The 17,700-nt window shown below is 36.4% G+C and overlaps 2 protein-coding genes across 11 annotated transcripts in view; one reads left to right on the top strand and one right to left on the bottom strand.

Annotated features, from left to right (window-relative positions):
- Window positions 1-17,700, top strand: part of LOC310887024 (uncharacterized protein) — a 211,546-nt gene that overhangs the window by 62,058 nt on the left and 131,788 nt on the right. The gene's annotated exons all lie outside the window — the stretch shown is intronic.
- LOC310887065 (uncharacterized protein) overlaps window positions 1-17,700 on the bottom strand; it is a 47,679-nt gene that overhangs the window by 13,852 nt on the left and 16,127 nt on the right. For 3 of the 4 annotated variants that reach the window (XR_014575641.1, XM_083812510.1, XM_083812511.1), the window contains exons 2-3: window positions 12,032-12,110; window positions 10,485-10,529 (exon numbers count right to left, since the gene is read on the bottom strand). Coding sequence is in view for 3 of the 4 variants with exons in the window: in XM_083812510.1 (XP_083668636.1) it covers window positions 10,485-10,529; window positions 12,032-12,110 (124 nt within the window). In the remaining variant the exon portion in view is untranslated. Of the gene's footprint in view, window positions 1-7,506; window positions 7,898-10,484; window positions 10,530-12,031; window positions 12,111-17,700 lie in introns of all 4 variants that reach the window. The other variant, XM_083812512.1, reaches the window with a different exon arrangement.

Below are 17,700 nucleotides of genomic sequence, written 5' to 3'. Positions count from 1 at the left end.
AGACTAGAAAGACAAAGGGGAAATAAATTTGGCAAAAAAAAATTATCTTGAAGAGCAGGAAGGTCAGAACAGGAGGGAAAGCTTGGAGGAGACAGATGTGCTTGGGAACAAAAAGGGTAAACGCAATTTCTGGAGTAGAGCGAAGGCTTGGACTCATTAAAGCAGAGCAAAACAATCAAGGAGACTTTGGGGAGAAAAGACAGCAATCACACCTTGGAAGGAAAAAAAAAAAAGGAGAAACTGGGAAGTGGGCCTGAAAGAGGAGAGCAGGGGAGAGTTGAGAAATGAGGTTCTGGGAGAAGAGATAGGGCTTTGCAAGGATGGAGTTAAGCAAAAATATTGCTAAAGGCTCCAACTCTGTGAAATGTCAGCCAAGGTGGCTGTCTGTAAATCTTTGGGTTTATTTATTTGTCTTGCCACAATATATAAAGGAATTTATTTAGTTAGTGAAACACATTTTTATTGCATTCTGCAGAGTCTATTCTCCCTTCCGTGTACATGCTAATGGGAAATTGTTGAATAAATTGATGGGAGAACAGATGTTTCTTAGTAGTTTTCCGTTGACAATTTTTTCTTGCTATTTAGAATTTTTAAGAATATGCAAACTTTTGGAAAAGACCACATAGAATGTGCCTAATACATGCAGCCTAGAAACACAGAAGTTCATACCTAGTTGTGAAATATAGAGGACTGATAAATCACTAGATGATATAACTCTGAGTCATTTAATCTCTAAAGTGGACAGATTGACTGTCAGTGATGTTACTCCAAGACTCTCCTATGTGCTCTCCTATGTGAAAAGCAATTGTACACTGCATTCCCACAGAGTATCTTGGACAGTGAATTAAGCAGGCAGAGCAGGCATGGATTCAGCTAATACTGGAATAGGTTAATCGGACTTTGATTGTGGTGGGTTCAGAGAAGTAAAGAACTTACAGAAAAAATAAAGGACTTCTGCTATCAGTATAGTTCTTCCATTGGAAGCTATAAAGTTTTGTAGAATTTTTCCAGCTACACATACATAACCAGATATATCCCATTTGGAAAAGAATTTGCTTCCTTTTCTCATAACAATTATTATCTCACTCTTCAGGTGGAATGGCTGAAAGCAGCAGAACCCCTTGAGAAGTAACATGTTGTTCTTCATATCAAGATGAGGAAGAAATAATGTGTTAAAAAAACTCTTGCTTCATTTTCCTTTTTTTTTTTTTTTTTTTTTTTCAGCACAGTATCAGCACAGTGCTTTGAAAAGTTCCCTCCCTTCTTTAATCTGATTGTTGGCTTCTGTCACCATACTTTAGCCTGAGCTAAGCCAAAGCAACCTAAATCCTGATGAATCTGCAGTATCTCATGTACTAACACCCACAGTTTTTGCAAGGGTTTCATAACTGGCTAACTGTGTAAGAACATTGTTTGTACCTGTTGGTGAATCTGTACATTCTGAAGACAGAAATCAGGAAAGCAAAATGTCTTCAGAACAACTGCAAAAACATGATTTTTCTTCCAGTATGATGTGACAGTTTTTGTTATATTTTGGATAGGGATGTTAGGAATCAAAGATTAAAGTCCGCCTGTACTTAGAAAAAACACCTAGTCTGGCATCCTTCCTAACCATGTTGTCTCCTTCTGCTTTGTATATATAATTTTTATATATATGTATATATAAGTTCTTTGTCTCTTGTCCATGTTACATTCACAAACACACACAAATTAACATGAAAAGGGGGAAGACTGCACAACTTTTAGTTTGATGTGATGTAGGTAAAGAGTGCAAGCCATGCCAAAAAAATAGAAGGAGAAGGGTTCACTGCCATGTTACTGAGTGGAAGGAAGGGCAGACTTACATGCAGGAATTGTTAGGTTAAATGTGCTGAATGAGCTACTATGAACAGAGTGATTTCTGACAACTTTTATGAAATCTGCTGCTGGCTGGTAAAATGAAGCCATAGGCTTTATATCAAAAAGAGGAAAACTGCCTGTTTGGAGTCCATTTAAATGCTGGCTATTGGAAAGGGTGTTTGTTTGTCTTTTGCAACCCAGGATGAGCAGTGTCCTGAACTATTAATTTAAAATTTGGCTGCAGGAAAGATTTTTCATTATTTTGACTAGTTTCAGGTGGATGCAATCCTTATTTTGAATTTTGGCACCTTGGGGTACCCATCCCAAAGTACACTCCAGCAACTTACGTGCATGAGAGTAAATGACTGATGCACAGAAGAGGCATGTATCATAAGACTTGCCTTGCAATTGACCTCTCTGAGACTTTATCCACAGCCTCCCATAGGGATCTGAGTGAATACTAGACCCCCCTACAGGTCAGAGAGTTCTGCCAACTTGCATCAAGTTTACATTAAAACAAGAAAGGAAAAATAAATTCTCAAACCTTTCAAATGGAGAAACATTTTTTTGAATTGAGATTTATTACATGGTTTCATAATCTATTGCTTGACAGCAGCTGGCTATACAAAGTGTGGAGTCTATTGGATTAGTTTATATAACAGATGGTTCTGTTTTCAAATTTACTCCAAATGTTCAGATGCTTTAGTAAATTAATATTTCCCATCTGAAAATATGCCATGGGCTCAGCTTTAATCTTTGGTCTTTCAACAAAAGAAGAGTTAATAAAGACTACTGGGAATCATTGACACTTGATTTGAAAATGACAGCCTGGGGAGTGATAGGATTAGGGTAAAACGTATAAGCAATGGCAGTAAGAGTATTGTACAGAGATTTTAGCTAAAATCACAGTATATTCAGTGCTGCAGTTTATTTCTCAAAACATTTTTTTGGGAAGATTTCAAAACCTGTTTCATGTGTTAGACAGGAGTGTATGTTCCTCACACCATACAAAAGTTTCGCTTGTTTAAAATACAGTCTTGAAAGTGCAGAAGGAAAGCAAGACCAGGCCAATAAATTCATTAGACCTCACAAGAGCTCTGTAAAATGTCTGAGATAATCAGTGTAACACAATACACTATGAGAAATATATAATTGCAATAAGTGGGTCATCTTTACATATTTTTGTATCATTGGAACAAAAAAAAAATTGAAAGGGAAGACAACTTCTAAAGACTTGCAGGCTGTAGACCGTGTTGTCTGTTTCTTAGTCAGTAGACATATAGAGTGGTTCTATAGCAGCATAGCCTTATATAAATTTTCAACAATTTACTTTCTTTACCTAAACTAACAATAAAAATGATTACAAAAGGATATTAAGAAAATAGGTAAAAAGTGGAGTTACTGTTTCAACATAAATTTGCTTACTGTACCTCCATGTGGTATGATACAAGTTTCAATTACATAGCACTTTTAATTACATAGCCAAATCCTACTTTTTCCTACAGAACTCCAGCTTCATTAACAGCTATGACACATGGTACTCTCTGAAAATTTGTCTTTGTTCAGTAGTTCTTCACAGTTTCATTTTTCAGTGTAGGATCCTATGCATTATTTATCATGTGCCATCCAAACCTCGTCCTGAATATAAAACTTTCACTGTAGACAGAAATATTTCTACTGGGCTCTTGCATTAATACCAATGGATAAGGTCAAAATAAGTATCTGAACTTAGAGTGGATTCCAGATACCTGGAGTTATGTGATCAGACTCTGCATGTGATGTAAAGGGAGAGTAAAGATATTTGAGAAGGCAATGTAGATGAACTATCATATTCAGTAGGTTACTGTCCCAGGAGGACAGCCCATAGAGGATTATTGAAGACAAAATTCTTTCCATCTTGGAAACTCTAAGAATCTTATTGAAGGGTACATCTTTGCACTTGACACATAAGCCCTATCTGTCACCCTTGGTGAGGTATCCTAAGTTCTTACTTTCAGTAAAGAGCTGGAAACATTATTCTTTCCAACTTTGACTAGAGGAGGCAGCAACGGAGTTGAGGGTACTGTTTTGGTGGTGATAATGATTCAATAGTTTGCTACTTTAGCATTCATTTGACATGTCAGAAATCCAGGTTTAGTGAATTTCCAGCTCTGATGGAGGAATGAAATTTCTGCTCAACAGCCATTGCACTGTGCATTCAAGTTTCGCCTCATCAGGCAAGAAAGAGGACAAGGTGAAACAAAATTTCTTATGTGCAGTTAGGGAGCATGCAGCTGAGAATGAGGGAGGAAATGAGTGAGCAGCTGCTGCCTAAGATAGGCAATATCTATTTAGTTTTTTTCCCTAATAAGTAAGCCTTTAGAAATATGAAGAATCTACAGTGGCATTCAGGACTTTCTAACCCAGCCTGAAGCCTACTTGTTCAGAAAGGTTATACTCATCATCCTTCCATGTTGTGGTACGTTTTTAAAAGGAAACAGTGCTTCTACCCTCCCTTCCTAGCATGACCTGAAAACCTACGATGTGGAAGTGGGAAATTTTGTCTGTACCTCCTACATTTCCGAGAAGTGCTGCATGACTAGACTATTGGGTAACAGGAGGCACAACCTTCTTGGCCAGTTATGTTTCAGCAGAAGTCAATGGGAGTCAGCCTTTTAATAGACATAGATGGGAGTTTCTACATTCAAAGAAGGCTTAGGAATGGGTGTATATTGAATTAAATCCTATTAACAGTGACATACCTCTCTGTGAAAATGCAGAAGCAGAATTATAGGTACTTGTTACACTTTGAGGTAATTGAGACTCTTGTGGAGACTAGATGTGGATTGGGTGGATATTGAAACAGGTGTTACAGAATCTCAGAATTAGAAGTAGGCTTTGGCTTATATCTGTGTGAAGAACTTCTGCAATTATTTTAGTCCTTTCAGCCTGTCCGTAGCACTTTAAATCTATTTATAATTTTATTTCAGCAATAATCTTGTTCAGTGGAGACTGTTATCGTCATATTTTATGCAATGAACTATGACACAGACTGTATCTGATATAGTCAAAGAACATACGTGGCCAGTCTGACATAGATTAGTTGGCATTGTAAGAACAACCTAAGTGAACTGTAGAGTTGATCTTGGTCCCAGTGACCTCAGTTAGAGCAGAGAGTCCTCAGTTAGGACACTTGCTGTGTGGTGTCACACTGGGCAACAAACAAAAAGCAACCATCTTGTCGACTTCAGAAAATTTCAGATTACATGACTTTCCCAGAAGTACCTAAGAGCTGAAGCAGCATCTGAGACAGAAAACAGCTAGAGAAGCTTTAACTGCTCTAGCCTTGAGGACATCCTTTTGTCTCCTACATGTCCCAGTCTCCATATTATACTTTATAACAAGACTCTGGTAGCTCTTCTCATTTACCAGAGAGCGTTGAGCAAGATGAACTAAAAAACGTCTGGCTTCACTTGGAAGAGCTGTGTCATTGCGGACATGGGTTGTATCCATATACATATGCCCAAGAAAGTCACATCATAACTGCATAAAGCAATTTGCATTTCAGTAAAAATACAGGAACAAAAATTAGACTGAAAAACCACTGAATTACCACTCCTGTGAAATTCTGTGGATCCTCACATGGGTCATCAGTGGGACTGATTTTTTTTTTTAATATGTAACATCTGTTTAGCACTTGAACTAACGAAGTAATTTGTAGTAGCAGAAGGCTTTTATCTTCCACTAGGGGGGAATGGATACACATAGTTTGCTGGTGAGTTTAACAAACCTTTGCTAACTTATGAAGAAATTATGAGGCTTGGGGGTAGTAGGTTAACTGCTGTCCTGAGACAAAAAGTGGGGAAGTCATATTCTTTAAAAAAAAAAAAAAAAACACCCCAAGAAAGCCTAGTTTCTTTTTATCTGACTCTGGATTTCTGAGGACTTGGGATATGCTTGGGTAAAACTTTTTTTTTTTTTTTTAATAAAGGAAAAGAAAAAGGAGGGCTTTAAGGAAAACACCAAGTATTACAAAATGCACAGTAAAAGTGTCTGAGTAGGTGAAATTTAGTAACATTTTTTGGTGACTGAAAGCAGGGTCATCAGTTCAGAACTCCTGAGCAGCCTCAACTGTAGATAGACATCAGTTCCAGCACTACAGATAATGCCTCAAAGCCTCCTCGTGTTACTTCTCACTCCACTCACTACAGTCAATAGCAGCTTACCTGCCAAACTGTCCCAGTGGTTTCTGCATTGAATTATTGTGAAGCAAAGGTGACAGGACCTGACATTTACTTAATAATTCAATAATGATATGAAGATCCCAGTTCTGGGACACTGGGTTGCCAAAGTCGGGAGGATTTTTGTCAAAGTAAGAGCTCTAGAGTTTCGGTCTCAGCCAGGACCTCATTCCTGTGATGTGCTGAGGGCCATTGGCTCCCTAATGGTCTTGGCTATGCATGCCGTTCTGACTGTGTCACCTCAGGCCTCAATTACTGTTCTCAATTTTTATTTTCCCTACCCCTGTTCATTCTTCTATTAATTCCAGTTCTCCTCCCTCTCCCTCCCTCATGGTGATGAATTTTCATTCACTGTGGGCCTCTCCAATTCCCACTGAAGTCAATGAGAGTTTTGCCATTGACTTCCGTGGGAAAAAGATCAGGCCCTTCCTATTCTTTCTCTCTCTTCACCCACCCACAGCTGTCGTCTATCTATTCTTATGCTGCTGCTCTAGGTTTTTTTTAAATTCTCTGTCCAATATTGTAATCTTCATATTTTTTTAATATTTCTCTGGCCTCTTTATGCACTGTAATCTGAACCTTTTGCTATTTAAACTCCCTAACTTTTCACACACCCATTCCCCTGTCCCTCTTTCATTTTGTTTCTTTTCCAGATTTTGGCTTTCCTATTTTAACCTCTCTGACTGAAATAGGAAACAGAAAAATAAACGAAAATACTGAGAACTTCATACAGTAGCTGGGTGAGGCATTGGTTTGGATTCATCAAAGGGTATTCGTTTTTCAAATTTTAATAGCCTAGATAGGAATCTTGTTCATTATTCATCTCTGTTAGAACTATAATGAAAAGCTGCAGTGGGGGGAATTAAACTTCTAGACAGATGCTTCATAAATAAAGAAACATTTCATAAATATCAAATTATGCCACTGTCTTAGCATGTGCAGGTTCTCTGTCATTATAGAACTTTGATAATTACTCTGATTATTCATTATAATTTAAGAATGGATAATGAGTAGAAAATGAAGGAGATATATTCCTGTAGCATTGAAATTGTACCTTTTCTTAACCTGAGTTTTAGGGGCTTTTGAAGTATTAACTCAGCACTCATTTCAGCAGAGACAATTAGTATGTGGTGAAGTAACATCTCTCTTCAACAGTACATTTAACTGTATGTTTCACTAGCTGCTGAATAATACTTCTTCCTTGCAACAGGCTCTTTGTCTTTGAACATCACACTGTTCCCACTGGTGCTATGATAGGTATGGTCAATATTAAAACTTATTTTGCTGTTGTTTTGATGTTTGATAGACAGAATTAAATAATTAATTTTCACAGTTTTCTTTTGTATTCCAGACAGAAATAATCAATTCAATGCCTAAATAGGTTTCTGACAGGCAGCAGCAATACAAAATTCTCACACTCTGTCATACCAAAGTGCCTCCTTTTTACCTGAGGGTCCGGTTGAAGAGCAAGAGCTGAGACAAATCTGCAGGATCCAGCCATTCAATGAAACTTCCACTGGAAAGGCTTCCATCATGTTTTTGTTTGTTTGTTTGTTTGTTTTTGGTTTGGTTTGGTTTTGTTTTCTTTGTGTAACAACAAGTATTTGACAGACATCATCTACTAACTTGTTTGATAAAGGGAATTGAACTGCTCTTGGAATGCTCTGTGGTGCATTCTCTCACCACCTGCCTAATCTGGATTAGAACCAGGGTCAACTTTAAAAGATATATGAGCAGGTAATGACACCAGTAGTGATGGAAGTTCATTTGAACAAAGGAGGAAGTTTCCAGAGTGGTGGATGCCATTTTTTAGGATTCCAGGAAGCATGATGTAAGGCCTAAAGGGAAAGTAAAGGAATAAGAGAAGAGCTTGGTGTAGGGAAAATGTCTCTTTGCATTCACAAAGAGGTAACACAATATGTTAATGTATCTGCACTAGCTCAGCTGAGTTAGCACAAGTAGCACAGGTGACAAAGTACAAAGGGTAATGCCAATGTGCAGAAATTTGTACGTCTTCTGTTTCCACAAGGCTAGAAGCTATCTTACTTGTTTTTCCACATAGTGTACCTGTCAACTCTTCCTTCCTCTTCTCTCACCTTCATACATACAGACTGTTAGCCTCTACTTAATATTTTCTCCAATCTAGAAAAATTATGTGTAACATCAGAAATAGTAGTTATAAAGAAACTTGCATTTTCCTGACAGGATGCTCCCCTAGCTTCGGGAACAACTAAGGAAAAGACGCTGAAAGCCAGCCTTTCTCCTCTTAGTGTGGAGATTGCAACAGACACTCAGAAGCTAGTCTGTTCATGAATCGCATCCCAGATATTAACCTTATAAAGGAGTTCTCAGATTGGAGAACATCTAACTTCTGTTGGGTGCATTCACACCCATATACTCAGCATCCACACACTACTCTCCACTGCCGTCTGTAAATCATGTGATCACATCAGCTGTCAGAAATATGCCCTGCATACCTTCCATTTGAAACAACCAGGCCTGAAATTGCTGTTAGTTACAGCTGTCATAAGTGATCAAATATAAAGAATCTGTTTAAAATCTGAAACTGAGGATTAGAGTAGTCTTCACCATATTAAATTGCCAGAACTTGCGAAAAGGAGGCTCATGATTCCTGGACATGGATGTTCTAGAAAATCAGGTTGGAAGAGACCTTGAGAGACCATGTAGTCATACTCTTTGCAACCAGGTGCTGTGAATGGCAGATGAAACATGAAACAGCCTCATGATTACTCATTTCAGAGGCAGGTTGTCACAAGGCACAGAAGAGTTTTTAATGGACATGATACATGAACTAAAAAGGTTGAGAAAAACTGCATTTTAGTTCAGTATTCTTTTCCTCAGCAAATTTCATTATCCTCAAACCACTCTTGGCGGAATTTTTTTAAGCGTTTTTCTCTTACACTTAATAGACTTTTATTTCATAGCAAAAATTCTTATTCCTTGTCTGTATGATATCTAAAACATAAATAGATCTTTTACAATTCAGTTAAGATTGTTATAGAATAACAGGGTGCAAATCTTACCATACACTGTAAGATACCATACAAAATCTATGCATACAACATTTCGATATCATGTGATCAGATAGGATAACATTATTCATCATGAAATTATTTGGGAAGTAAACAGAGATCAATATTTTTTTGTGTGTGTGCAAAGTGCTGTAACGGTTATCTGTTACCCAAGTATTACCTAAAGTTCTATTTTGTGAACTGAAGACAAGTTTCAATTATGCATCACCTGCATGTGATATTCCTTTATCATATTAGTGTATAACTATAGCATTAGACTCATCCTTGTGTTGTAATAATGTTAAGATTTGGTGTTTACAGAGGTGTTCTTAGCTATTGTGTAATTCTAAACTATGTGATAGGGTCTAGTCAACACTTTTGTGGATTTAAATGCAAATAGTCTGGCATTTAATTTTTATTAATCACATAGTACTTTGGACTTTCTCAGAGTTTGATCTTTTCATCCTGAGCTTATTTGATCTTCATCCAAGTAACCAGCATGATTCAGTATTCTCCCAGGATATAATATTATAGTTTGCAAAGTGATTGTTAAATGCATTAATAATTTCAATGGGATCATTAATAACATCTCTTGTCAGTGACCTAGCTTGGATAATAACTTTCTTGTGACTTGCATGAAGTAATTTTTTTTTTTTTTCTGGGGGGAGGGGTATCTTTTTCCAGACATTTCTAGATGCCTTTCAGTTGTTTTCCAGTGACTGAAATAGCTTTTAACTGTGGTATGTCTTGAGGTTTATGCATTCATTTCTAAGAAAATGTGATAATTGGTTAATCAACCATTCCCCTGTAGTTGGTCTGATTGCTTAACCTAACAACTCCACCAATGTTTGCTGTAAATAACAATAACTATATGTATTTTTCATGATAATGTCCTGTTGTTATAGACATTTAAGGCATCAAGTGTCTATTGCCATAAGTCATATAATAATATTAAAATAGTATGTCAAAGAAATCTTTTTGGGGCAGTGAAAATTAATTTGGCAGAATTTCAGTTTATAAGAGTAATGTGTCATCGTTAGTATTTTCACATTGGGATAGTCCCATGATTTCAAAGGGCAATTTTATGGCTGCTGGTGTAGTTAAGAACCTGAAAAAACACTGTAACTTGGAGAAAGCCATCTCCAGAAATCACATTTATCTCCCTGTTTTCCCTTGTTAGTTTGATAGACTGCTGTCTTACAGTATTTCATTTTGCAGATCACTGTATCTTCCTGCAATGACACCAAGCTGTGTAGTGGCTAATGAATGCCACATTCTCTATATTACTCTCTTGTTTTCCTTGTGGGGAATACAGGAAGTCTACCTACTTGTCTGCCCTGCAAAGAGATCACCACTGTTAACAAATGATCACTCTTCTTTCCACTTTACATACCTTGGTATGATGTGTAGCAATGGAGCCATGGACCAGGGTGACATCCTTTATCAAAGAAAGCGGGTTAAGAAGATTAGTTGGGAGAACAGCAACATAAACTGGTAGAACAATGAGTAAGAAATCCCTGCCAAACATTGACATAACTAGTTAGCAACTCATTCCATAGTAGTTGCCTGTGTGCATGGCCTACTGTGAGAAAGATAGTTTTTACTCTGTCTGGAAAATGAGAAAGTCCTTAGGCAGAGCTGCTTGTAATGATCCTTCACTGAAACATACTCAGGTTACTCTTCTCTGCTCTCTACCTTCACATGATACTTTGAGTGTTGTATAACTAGTAGGCAGGTTTTATTATGAATTATCTATAGCAGTTCCACCTCTGACTGTTTTTGTACAAACTGAAAGGGGAGAATGGGGTCCATAACAGTAGATTACAACATTTACTACTCTTGGGCAGCAAATGAAGCAGCTAAGCTAACACGAAGCTAATTATGTGTGCAGTACCACTTATTTTACCGTGTCTTCTGTCTTTCTAGACTCAGCAATGTTAATAAAAATTTTCAGATGCATATTGTTATTACTCTCATGCAAGCAGGGTAAAATCTGAAAGTACGCATGTTCCTTACCTAGAGATATCAAGAAAGGCCCAGAAAAGACAGGGCACTTAGATGTAGCAAGAGAATATGCTTAAAAATATTATTAAAGTTCTTTTCTTTGGTGAAAGAAAAGTGTTAGGAAAATGCTGAAGAGCAGAGTGTTACGAGCTGAAGAATGAAGCATCTCTGAATAAGAGAAGACATTATGAAAGGTGTGAGAGAGAGAAGACTGAGATGTGTAAGGGAGCATTGTTTCCAGAATGGAAAGAAACTGAGGATGTAATCACAGGTATTCTAAGAGATGTGCTTGTACAGAGATGCTCAAGGCATTTACAGTGAGGAAAATAAATTGGAAGGGAGTCAGAGAAGGGGTTGGAAGAGGGAAATGGTACAGCTATTTCCATAAGCTTTCAGAAAATTACTGTGGAACAAACAAGTAGTCTACAGTTAATCCTTAAAGAACATTTAAATGGAAAAGAGAAATTCCAGTTGGGTAGTTCCAGAAACAACAAATTACAAGAGAAGACAAAGCAAAGAAAAAATACTCAGCATTTGTGTGTAATCAACTCTTTAGAATTGATTCTCTGTCTAGTTGCAACCTTGAGAAGCCACTTAAATGTCAGCAAAAACAGCTTGATTCTCCATTCTAGCTAATGGCATGCGTATCTGGGAAAAAAAAAAAAAAAAAAAAGAGAGAGAGAGAGAGATCTCAGAGTGGCTTGGACAGATTTGGGGTTATCCTTAACTTGGAGCTACTATTCTTCAGTTCATTCCCTAGGTCAAGTTAGAGTCACCCATAAGAGTATATCTTCAGTCAGCAACCAGTGGGTGTAACTGAGCTGGTTATAACAGCTGGGGAATGCAGGCATTTGTACAATGACTGTGTCATTGTATGCATTGGCATAAGTATCACTCTAGGAACTTTGCCCTATTGCGCTTAACATCTTCCCTTACCTTTTCCAGAAGAAAAAATCCATCATTGGCTGGTTTGGAGGTCGCTTTACTCTTCTGAAACATTCTGGAGAAGCATGGCCTAAACATAACAGAAGGGTTCCCAAATCACTGAAGGAAGATTTTCCAACAAACTCAAGCTAGGATAATGATCAGAAGAGGGGAAAGGAGGCTATGAAATCTGTCCTTGTGTTATGCAGCCCCTATAAGGTGTTGATTATGCATTATAATTACGCATTATAGCTTCACTCCTGTGAAGTTGTGTGTCCTATAACTTAAGAATTTCTTAGCATGCCAGCAAACTGGGTAAGTACTTATCTCCCCTCTTCAGATGAGAGGCTGAAACTTAGGTTGTTAGTATTACAGAATCATAGAAATTAAAGATGGAAAAATTTTATTAGATCATCTACAGTAGTTCATCATCTTGCCAATACAAGCATTTTACTATAGAACAATGATTCCTTGCCCAAAGCCACAGAGAGAATCAGTGTCAGAGCCAGGATTAAAACTCAAGGAGTTTCTGGCTTGCTGTTCTCTACTCAGACTGCTTGAGCATACTGCAGAAAAGCTAGATTGTCCAAACATTAACAGAAAACAGCAGGGATGATTTGATTAATTCAGTTTAGTAGCTAAAAGGCCTGTAGTGGTTTTGATTAGCCCTAGGGTCCTCACAAGGCTTTGGGGGGTATGTGTGTTAAATTTCCTTTTACCAGTATATTATCTAGAAGATCTTGAAGTGATATGTGTTCTTGAGAAATGTGCAATCAAAACACTACTTCAAGCTAAACCCCATGAATATCTGGATCTCTATCTTTATGATAAATAGGCCAGACTTAATCCTGTTAGCTCTTGAAGGCAGGGTCTGTGGTTTTTGATAATATCCATACAGTTCCTTACTGAACTCTTTAAACAGTACTGTCACATAAATTATTAATAATTAATACTTATCTATTGGACATGAGAGTTAAAGTTTGAAATTATTCAAACTATTCAAAGTTCAAAGTTTGAACTACTTCACTTGTTCATAAGCAGTTGCACTGATGGTTTCTATATGCTTAGAGCACAGAGCTATTTGTGAGTATCAGTTGTTCTATACTCCATTTATTTTTTGCAAGGATGTGTATTATACAGGACGTGTTTATTATAACTGCTGTTATTACTATTATCAGCATTATTATTATTGCATAGTACTCAGTGTTAATATATGCTCATGTAGCATCTATAGAAAGAACACTTAAAACATCAGCATACCTGGACAATAATGTTTTCACTTCAACACCAGAATTTCTCATATACAGGTTTCTACAACACAAGTATTATTAGTGGGACTGGAAACACTGCCTAATATTGAAGTTTTTGGATGGGTCTCATTATAAAATCTTGTTTTAATTAGCTAAGCTTTAACTATTTAAGTGAACTTTTCAGTGGTATGTATCTATCTTAGACAGGATTTCTTGGAGCAAATTTTTTTACAAATAGTCCTCAAGTTTCTAAGAAACCAAGGGGAAAAAAAAAAAAACACAACTATTTTACTGAGAAGATTTGAACCACTATGTTTTGCTGCAGGGATAGAGAATTTTTCAAAAGGTGATCTTTATATTGGGTGTCTGTTTTCTTCCTGTTTTGTACAAAAATTTCAGAATGTTATGAGTTGTTCTGGCTGACACTTTTCTTCACTTAACTTCTTCCCATTTAAAATGAATCTTTCCACTGATCTGATTCTGTTTACTCTTGAACATGAATGTTTTTACCACTTTAGTGCTCATTGGGTACTTCCCATTTGTCAGGTGGCCTCTCAGTAACTAATAAATGAGTTTCACATTGCATTTTAGCAGAGATCTGAGAATGAGTGGTTACATGCTGTGGCAATGCAAAAGATAATGAGAAGTATCTCTCTGCATGTAGCTAAGGTTGTGCTTTCACAATCACTTGAAGATGATCTAAGTACATGCTTCTGCCAAAAGTGGTGACCTCACCTATCCTCAGACAATGGTGGGTGTTGTTGTGCTCTTTGACTTTTAGAGAACTAACCCAGAAGACTGCTAAATTTTTGTCTGAATTAGTTTGCTGACCATGTGTCTATGTGAATGCTAGCACAGGAGTGGGAGGAAGAATGCTTGCCTACAGCAGGGACAGAGAAGGTAGCTCATACAGCCAGAAGCTGACGTTATCTTAAACGAATAATAACCTAATAGCCATGTTCTTCTCACCTATCCTTCAACAATATATAATCTTTAAATTCAGTCAACAGTTCATTAATACAGAGATTAGTTGATAAGACTTGACTGGTGAACACCAAATACTTTCAAATTTACCACTGGTGGTTTTAATCTGGTGTTATTGGTAAAAATTATTAGAAATCATCATAAATGTTTTGTTGTATGCCTGTACTTCCTTTGTCTAATTACAGGCCACCTGAATTACAAATATTTCACATTGAAAGATGGGATTCATCTTACTTTAGATGTCTGTAATGTAAACATCAACAACATGGAGGCTGATCATGGTGGCTCCCTTTAATAATCCAAGTAATGTTACAGGGACATTTAGACTGAGTCCTGTTTTCAGGAATCTGTATTTGGAAGGATTAATCATGCTCTAGAAATTCTTATCTCACTCTGTTGAACAACAACAGAAAATAATCTGCAGATGAGTAGTCACATGACAACATATACATTACATGAGATGAAGCCAACAAAAAGCATGACATCTAACCTGGTGAACTCAGGGACTGGCTAGGAAGGAGATTTGGTCACAGAAAGACTGGGACTGGCTGGGAAATGGATGATGCAGCTGGGAATAAATGGGAGTGAAGGCAAGAATAACCAGTAAGAACAACCAAATACCAGCTTCCTTAGTCTCCTACATGTTAGTGATCTGTGCCATACAGAAAGATGTTTCAGCCTTACTTGTAATTCATGTGGGTATCAAAATAGTGTCAGGTGATGTATATTGCCAATTTTGTACTTTGCTGTGTGTTTTTTTTTTTTAATTTTATTATTTTTTTAAATAGGCATTTATTCAAAGTCAAACACTCAAAAGTAAGAATTGTCATTAAGTTTGCCCCTAGGTGATCATCATCCGTGCTACACTTTCCATAAGATGCAAATCTTAGATGTGAGTTAAGATTATTCCTTTTCAGGAGCAGCACATTTCCCTGAATTTAAAGGTTGGAAAGCACACTGTTGTAATGTAATAGTAAAAAGTGTTATAAGTGACTTGAAAGGATTTACAAGTAGAAAATACTTTGTAGAAAAAAAAAAAAAACTTCTGAAAAAATAATCCTTTGGAAATGTACATAACTGTTTCTAAGAGCTTTATAAGGTAGTTGGTGTTTTGTTGTTTGTTTTTCCAAACTAGATCTAACATCTAAATATCTACAGTAATATATTCATGCTTTGTTTGGTGTCATATATCATGGACCAACTGTATCAGAAGTCTATTTAATTAGTCCAAATTAGGCGAACTTTAAGAATCCATTGAACAGAGGCCAAAGCAGCAATTTTAATATACAGTTCAATTAAATGATATTTTAAATATAAAATGTAGAAATATATTTATTGAAAGTTAGTAATATTTAAGAAATAAACATCTGACTTCTTGGCTGGGCATTTCCAAACTTTGGCATGTAACTAACAGTAACTTTAGTGAGATTTAAGTATGCTAGGTTAAAAGTATTATGCATAGGAACATGAGGCATAAGAAAAACTTCAGCATATGAGAATGGGACATGGTCCCAATGAAAAGCACATCTGTAAGTATCATATACTGTGAATTCCCTGGCTGCAGTTGAAGATCATGCCATTGTTTCTAAATAGCTTTGAGAGTCCTCCCTGTGTCAGTTCAAAGCATTGTTAAATTTTAATATTACTTCTGTGGTGCTCAGTTTTTGAGTTTTCTTGGCACACTTCACTGAGGCAGAGGAATGCTTAAGGCTAAAAATGAATAACTTAATTAGAATAGGGCCTTCTATTACTGGGCCAAATTCTGAGGCCCTCAACTGAGCAGAACTCCCAGTAATTTGAGTGGAACTTTTGTTCAATTGACTGCATAACTTGGATTTTTGTCCCATATTAACCTCTGCTAGCTCAGTCCCATTGCAAGATAAACAGGGAAAGACATCTTAATCATGAGGAGCTGAGTCTTAAAATGAGTCACCAACAGCCCTCCTCTAAAAGAGATTTTATGTTCTAGCTTTAGCTTAATTGACTATTCTCACATTCTGGTGATGCAGGGTACCTCTTTTATAATAGCTGAGGATCCCTTTCTGAGTTACTACTGCTCTGTTCTGGGATAGAAAGAGTAAAATTCTTGAGTGTTTCTCAGTAAAAGAAAATTCCAGTTGGAAATGACTTGCATATTCTTGTAAGATTATTGGTTTTGTTAATCCAGCTAACTACCTCAAATTCTCTGTAATTTCATAAGAGCAAGATACTGGGAAATTTTGTTGAGCTGCACTCGAGGATGGTTGTATTTCTCTGATGGATAAAGCAGGGTTTTCTCCCTCCACTTTTGTTTATGACAGTTAGTAAACAATACAATCTTGAATGCTTCTGGAAGAAAGGAATAGTGCTGCAAGATATATTGTTTTAAAGATTCTAAGGCTTCTAATGTGGCTGCATACATTGTTACTTTGTTCTCAAAGCAGAAATACCTTATGTGAGAACTATTATTAGCTTTTTTTTTCCTTTTTTTTTTTTTCTTGCTTAAGGAATTTGTTATTAAAGAATGTAAAGGAGAAAAACAGCCAGTTCTTTGTCAAATGTCAGCTTTTGTGAAAGTAAGGGTAAGATTTTCAGAAGTCCTCAAACTTACTTCACATTCCATTTTCTCTAGTCAGCATGAAAAATTGTATTAACTTTGATGGAATTTAGACCACAATGAAAACAATAATTAGAAGTTTTATAAAATTAGAAAATTTCAACTTTCATTGTCATCTATGTGTCTCCTAAACTGACATTTGTGGGAATTTTTCCATTCTGTTTTTCACTGCATTATGACTGAAGTTATCAGAATCTCAATCTAAATCTTATCTTTATAACCTTAGCATTAAACCCTTTTTGATGGATTTAGGAAAAATGTTTTAAGACATTTTTTTATGCAATGACTTAAAGAGGTGAAAAATTTGACTATAAGACTTGTATGAAGACTTGTATGTGATTTGTTATTATCTTGATAATCCAACATGTGCACCTTAATTTATTCTTAATTTTTAAGCTTCAATTTCTAGCTATTAGTTCTTCCTTATTTATTTATTTATTTATTTTTAATTGAAAAAAAAATTCCACTGTTGAAAGTATTCAAATTTAATCACTAATAAACTATTATCAGGTCACCTAGTTAACTTCTCTTAGAGACATTAACTAACTAGACTGAACTTTTCTCTTCTGTCATTCTAACTTTCCAAATCATTATTAATTCTTATTTTTTTTCCTGAGTCCTATATGATTTTTTAGTATTTTTATTTTTTTTTTAAGAGTGGGCATCAGAATTGCACACACTATTCCAGTAATGGCCTCACTGTTGAGAATCACATGTGAAAATTGCTACAGAATGCATTATTCAAATGTTATTGTGATAAAGGCCAGATAGCACCTAGCTACCCTGATGGATATAAAAGCTGCAATAACATTCCATTCCAAGCTTTCATTGGTTTTGGTTCCTGTGGTTCT

Source organism: Anser anser, assembly GCF_964211835.1.
Source record: "Anser anser genome assembly, chromosome: 1".
Lineage (NCBI taxonomy): Eukaryota > Metazoa > Chordata > Aves > Anseriformes > Anatidae > Anser > Anser anser.
Note: the sequence above shows the minus strand (reverse complement) of the source record. Positions and strands in the feature narration are given on the sequence as shown.